This window comes from Takifugu flavidus, unplaced genomic scaffold (assembly GCF_003711565.1).
Source record: "Takifugu flavidus isolate HTHZ2018 unplaced genomic scaffold, ASM371156v2 ctg600, whole genome shotgun sequence".
Taxonomy (NCBI): Eukaryota; Metazoa; Chordata; class Actinopteri; order Tetraodontiformes; family Tetraodontidae; genus Takifugu; species Takifugu flavidus.
The window spans coordinates 5625-12389 of record NW_026622212.1 but is presented as its reverse complement, the minus strand read 5'-3'; the positions used below and the strand labels follow the sequence as shown (position 1 = coordinate 12389).

The following is a 6765-nucleotide window of genomic DNA, read 5'->3' as shown; positions in this document are numbered from 1 at the left end:
CATAAGAAGAGCGTCGGTGACATACAGTAGATCATACTTGTATGTTTTTACCTTGTTGCCGTTAAAGGTAGTTTCATATTAATCTTAAAACACATTTTAAGTTGAAAACAGCAATGTTTTCAACAAAACTGGGATTTGCCGTGGTTGGTATCATCCTCAACTCAAGTAGGAATAATTTTTTTGTGCGTTTGTTAAAAAGAATCTATGTTTGATACTTTGTGAGTTGGAGTTTAGTTAACATCAAAAGCATCATAAGCTTGTAAAACCTCCTGTGGTGTTTGATGACAAAACTAACAGTGCATGAAGTTAATGGTGAGCCTCCAGGTTTTCACTTGTGCTTCTCTCTGCTGAAGGGGTTCTGGGGAAAGGCAGCCACACCTGTGCCTTAAAAGGTAGTTCATTGAATCTGTCCTGCTCAGCTGAACATTCTACAATCCCAAAATGGTTCAACCTGGATGGAACCACGTGGACAGAAGTGTTGGTAAATGGAAGTAGACTAAAACACCAGATATCTAAAGATACCCACCCGACTTTATCAGTCACGGGTTTAACAAAGGACGACAAAACCTCTTACTGCTGCAATGAGAAACCAGAAAACTGCCATGAAGACCACATTCAGCTCACTGTTACAGGTAAACTTGATGACTGACTAACTTTAAAGAGAAAGGGACGAGTTTGTGCTAATTGTCTGTATCTTTCTCTTCATCTCAGCCCTGCAGGTGAAGGTGTTTCCCACCACAGACGGACCGACGGTAACACTGATGTGCAGCACCGCCTGTACGCTGACTGACAGACCCGCTGCCTACATCTGGTACAGGAACTCAGAGCTTCTCTATCATGACTGGTCTCCATGGTACCAGGAGATGGTCACCAGTGACAAAACAGTCAGCTACTCCTGCGCCATCAAAGGCTACGAGGCTCTCAGAGCTCCTGCAGTCACAGTGGGTCAGTTATGTTTCGCTGGCGTTTCAACCACCAAAGTAATCCTGCAGTTTATTTAATCTGAACATAATCCAGCAACCAGTTCTCTCTCCACCCAGAGTGGGTCTCCTCTACCTGCTTTACGGTGTCCTACAATGATGGGAGAATGTGTTTGTACAACCACACTTCAGTGAAAGGACCCTGCTCCATCACATACCCCACAGGTTCACTTTCTCCATCACTCACAATCAATCCTCTCACAACACTGATCCTTTCATCATTTTACTCTTCATTTGTTTGCGTTTTGTTACTTTTACGTAGTTCCCATTTACAGTACCCTCACTTCCATTATCACAGGTTTTCTTCAGTTTATATGTGATATCTGTATTTTTCTAGTTTAAACCATGATTCTATGTTTACCATCTTCTCTCAGAAATATATGTTGAAAAGACTCCAAGGACGGATCATGTCAAACTGAGCTGTAACACCAGCTGTCCTCCCACAACCACTCAATGGTACAAGACAGACGGAAAAATGCATAAAGACCCATTACAACTAATACGCAACACTTCTCAAGACAACTTCCTGTGTGCTGTCAGTGGTGTCAAGGAGCTGCAGTCTGATGAAGTCTGTGAGTATCACCAAACCCGTGGCCTGAACATAGAAACAAGATAAAGTTTTGATGTGGTTTTATCATAAATCCTTACTGTTAAAAATATGTAAATATGAATTTGAGATGTAACAGTCAGAAAAAAATCATAATTAAAGAATCCACTCAAAAATGTCAAGGTTTAAAGTGAATTTCCTTTGAGTTTCATCAAAACTGACACCGTCTTTGCTTTCATCTGTCAGGTGCTGCTGACAAATCCTGCCTGACTGTGAATTATATAAAAAAGAGAATCTGTGCTTTGGAAGGTTCCTCAGTAAACATCTCAAGTAAATATTCCAGTTCAAAATACACAAAATCCAAGGCTAAACACTGGTCTAGAATGATCTCGAATGTTGAGAAGGAGGAGAGAATGAATGTATTGAAAACTGATCATTTTACATATCATGAGGACCAAGAGAAGCAGATTAACACACTGTCAATTAAATCTGTGAAGCAAAGTGACTCAGCAGAATACAGATTCAGGCACCAAGATGACAACACAAGTCAGAAACCCGGAACTGTTCTGATTGTTACAGGTAAAATATAAAACAAGCTTAAATCGAGAGAGCTTTGTATCTGAGCCACATCAAAATACAAGATTTTCTCATTTTGCCATCCAATAAGTAAATAGTTCGAATCAAAATTGAAGTTAAATAAAAGTTATCTTTTATAGGAAATGTGCTAACTTTCATGCAAATTAGTGCTGAAATTTTAGCATGAATGTGTGGAAAACAGCAGAGGCAAAAAATGTTGATCATTTCTACAGTTTTGTGAATCACTTTACATGATAAAGTGCTTTCCTGTCTGAAACGTATGTGCAAATATCTGTTTTCTGCATTTGAATCAGACATAAAAGTCAAGATCAGTCCATCTACAGAGGTGACAGAAGGTGATGGAGTCAAACTGACCTGCAGCACCAGCTGTCCTCTGACCAACAACAAGAACTACATCTGGTACCTGAATGATCAACTTCTACAGCTGCCAGAGCACCAAAACAAACACCTGGTTCTGGATGCGGTCACAACTCAGCATGCAGGAAACTACTCCTGTGCTGTGAACACTCAGAGAGATGTTAGATCTCCTGAAAAGACACTCAGAGTTCAGAGTTCCTCATTAAAATGGACCCTGGTGGCAGCTGCAGGAGTTGGTGCTGCTCTCCTGGTCTTCACCTCACTTGTCATCTGTTGCATCAGGTGAAGAACAGAACCTGATGTAAACTGAGTTAATCACATAACACACATCAAATGTGACTGGTATCACAAGTGGGGTTTTTTTTAACATTCATTTCAGAGGAAAGGGAAAGTTGAGCCAGAATACTGTCCTCAAGTTGGAGGAGGTAAGTGGCCCGATGCTCCTTAACTATAACCATCTTCCTAAAACAAACATAACACCAACATTCGGTGTCTTGCCTCATTGTCAGGTAAATCACGGTCCTGTGCATGAGGAAATCACAGATCAACCCACGGAGGAGAATGGCATTTACTACAGCAGCATACGTTTCCCCCAGACTGATGTGGATCCTCTTGACAGCATGGTCCAACCTCATCAGCACCAAAAGGAACAGCACAACCCTTATGCTGTTGTCTGTCTGAGGAACCGCTGCACATGAACAAGCATCTTATAGCGTAATTTCTGATTCCTCCAAGTATTTATACCATTAATCATCTTAGTCTTTAGTCTGAGACCATAACGTTGGTGGGACCACGACTGATCATCGTCCCCAGTTTGTGGATTCCTGCTGATTAAGACAGAAATAAAACTGCAACTTATTCACTGATAGAAGATGGGATAAAATTAAGCAGATGTGCTTCATATACACTTACATTAAATTGATCATTTAGTTAAGACCTGAACAGGCTTTATCCTGCATTTTAGACAGTTTTCCACAGTTATATAGATGCAATAATAATAATAATAATAATACAGCATAGGCTCTCTGAAGTGAACTTACCTGAATGGATCATCACCTGTGATGCTCTGCAGTTTTGACCTGCTGTGTAGTAGCAGCCTACTATTAAACTCTTCAATATTGGAAGGAAGACAAAGAAAATATTAATTGTATTGTGTACATGTAACATGGACGAATTACATTGATCATTTTGTACACCGCCATTTTGTACATCCTACTCTTCGAAAGGTGCACTGATGCAAACACTTTGTTAAAAAGCAGTTTATTCGCAATAATACTCCGTCGCGACATTACCGCACACACGTAAACCTTAGTCATCTGCTGTTATTGACATATTTCTGAAGCAGCAAATTCCTTCAATTGATTTTTAGGGCATGCTAACAAAACAGGAAAATGCCAACCTACACTAGCCACCCTATGTAACCATACATGCCCCAAATCATTTTATTTGTATATGTATATATTTTTTAATCGAACTACAATGCTTGGTATTTGTGTTTAACAAACAATGTGAGAAACAAAACGGCTGTGTCGATGACGAGGCATTTGTTACCAATAGTCTAATGCCATTTCTGTTTTTTTTCTTTTTTGTAACACTGTACATGTAATAGTTGTTATTAAATGTTGAAAACTCTCCTGAAAAGACACTCAGAGTTCAGAGTTCCTCATTAAAATGGACCCTGGCGGCAGCTGCAGGAGTTGGTGTTGCTCTCCTGGTCTTCACCTCACTTGTCATCATCTGGATTATGTGGGTGAAAATGGTCACTGTTAAATCAAGAACTGTTTCATTTGTATTATATTGTATATTAACTCAGGACTTTTTGGTTGAAAATCAGAAAAAGCAAGTTTTCCAATCAACATTCAGGACCTGGGATGTCAGACAACAATGAGATGGTAAATATAATATAGTGTTCGTTAAATATTTCAAGTTATCACTCAAGACCCCTCCCTCACGTGTTTCTAATTGTATAACAAGTGACTTCAGACTGAAAACACTGAATTGCATCTGGATTTGAGAATAAATCTTGGTTGTTTCTCCTCAGCAAAACCCTGAGAGCCACTATGAAAATGTGGCAACAGCAAAAACAGAGCAAGATGATCATCAATACAGCAGACTTCACTTCACCCGACAACACACCCATGATCTCTATGCCGCTCTTTCTCCACTGTCTTCTAACTCTCACCACTGCTGACACTGGAAACAACATTAAAAGACATCTAAATATGCAATAGTTTTGTCTTCATTATAATGGTTGTAGTCCTGTGTTGGGTGTTAACGCAGCTCTTAAAGCTCGTATGTATGTGATGGTTTCAGGTCGGGTCACCACAGCTAAAATGAAATCAGATATTTCTGTCCTTGACCTTCTAGCTCACTGCAGCAAATTTGTAATAAAATTTAAAGGACAAGATCATGGAAAATCTATAAAAATGCATGACACGGATGCTTCACTAGAGGTCCTTTTTAAACCACAAACAATAGCAGGAAGTGGAGATTTGAAAGTACATGCCAAATTTACAAAGTTCTCTTCCTGTTTTAGCAGATGTGTGTTGAGTTCATAAGAAGAGCGTCGGCGACATAGATCATACTTGTATGTTCTTAGTTTGTTGCCGTTAAAGGTAGTTTCATATTAATCTTAAAACACATTTTAAGTTGAAAACAGCAATGGTTTCAACAAAACTTGTATTTGCCATTGTTGGTTTCATCCTCAACTCAGGTAGGAATAATTCTTTTGTGCGTTTGTTAGAGAGAATCTATGTTTGATACTTTGTGAGTTGGAGTTTAGTTAACATCAAAAGCATCATAAGCTTATAAAACCTCCTGTGGTGTTTGATGACAAAACTAACAGTGCATGAAGTTAATGGTGAGCCTCCAGGTTTTCACTTGTGCTTCTCTCTGCTGAAGGGGTTCTGGGGAAAGGCATCCGCATCTGTGCCTTAAAAGGTACTTCATTGAATCTGTCCTGCTCAGCTGAGCATTCTACAATCCCAAAATGGTTCAAGCTGGATGGAACCACGTGGACAGAAGTGTTGGTAAATGGAAGTAGACTAAAACACCAGATATCTAAAGATACCCACCCGACTTTATCAGTCACGGGTTTAACAAAGGACGACAAAACCTCTTACTGCTGCAATGAGAAACCAGAAAACTGCCATGAAGACCACATTCAGCTCACTGTTACAGGTAAACTTGATGACTGACTAACTTTAAAGAGATAGGGACGAGTTTGTGCTAATTCTCTGTATCTTTCTCTTCATCTCAGCCCTGCAGGTGAAGGTGTTTCCCACCACAGACGGACAGACGGTAACACTGATGTGCAGCACCGCCTGTACGCTGACTGAAAAACGTGCTGCCTACATCTGGTACAGGAACTCAGAGCTTCTCTATCAAGACAGGTCTCCATGGTACCAGGAGATGGTCACCAGTGACAAAACAGTCAGATACTCCTGCGCCATCAAAGGCTACGAGGCTCTCAGAGCTCCTGCAGTCACAGTGGGTCAGTTATGTTTCGCTGGCGTTTCAACCACCAAAGTAATCCTGCAGTTTATTTAATCTGAACTTAATCCAGCAACCAGTTCTCTCTCCACCCAGAGTGGGTCTCCTCTACCTGCTTTACTGTGTCCTACAATGATGGGAGAATGTGTTTGTACAACCACACTTCAGTGAAAGGACCCTGCTCCATCACGTACCCCACAGGTTCACTTTCTTCATCACTCACAATCAATCCTCTCACAACACTGATCCTTTCATCATTTTACTCTTCATTTGTTTGTGTTTTGTTTGTTACTGTTATGTAGTTCCCATTTGCAGTACCCTCACTTCCATTATCACAGGTTTTCTTCAGTTTATATTGTTTATCTGTATTTTTCTACTTTTAACCATGATTCTATGTTTACCATCTTCTCTCAGAAATATATGTTGAAAAGACTCTAAGGAAGGGTCATGTCAAACTGATCTGTAACACCAGCTGTCCACCCACAAACACTCAATGGTACAAGAACAGAGAAATGCATCAAGACCCATTACAACTAATACCCAACACTTCTCAAGACACTTTCCTGTGTGCTGTCAGTGGTGTCAAGGAACTGCAGTCTGATGAAGTCTGTGAGTATCACCAAACCCGTGGCCTGAACATAGAAACAAGATTTTGATGTGGGTTTATCATAAATCCTTACTGTTAAAAAATATGTAACTATGAATTTGAGATGCAGCAGTCAGAAAAAAATCATAATTAAAGAATCCACTCAAAAATGTCAAGGTTTAAAGTGAATTTCCTTTGAGTTTCAT

At 39.9% G+C, this 6765-nt stretch overlaps 1 protein-coding gene and 1 long non-coding RNA gene across 2 annotated transcripts; both read left to right on the top strand.

The window, feature by feature from the left end:
• Nucleotides 1–8: 8 nt before the first annotated feature.
• Nucleotides 9–3352, top strand: LOC130520938 (uncharacterized). The gene is made up of 2 exons (XR_008949118.1): nucleotides 9–632; nucleotides 712–3352. It is a non-coding gene; the product is annotated as an uncharacterized LOC130520938 (long non-coding RNA).
• Nucleotides 3353–5017: 1665 nt separating this feature from the next.
• LOC130520936 (uncharacterized) lies at nucleotides 5018–6275 on the top strand. Its single transcript, XM_057024625.1, has 4 exons — nucleotides 5018–5194; nucleotides 5383–5661; nucleotides 5741–5974; nucleotides 6070–6275. Exons 1-4 carry the CDS (start codon nucleotides 5143–5145, stop codon nucleotides 6273–6275), a joined length of 771 nt encoding a protein of 256 aa, XP_056880605.1. The 5' UTR covers nucleotides 5018–5142.
• Nucleotides 6276–6765: the final 490 nt, after the last annotated feature.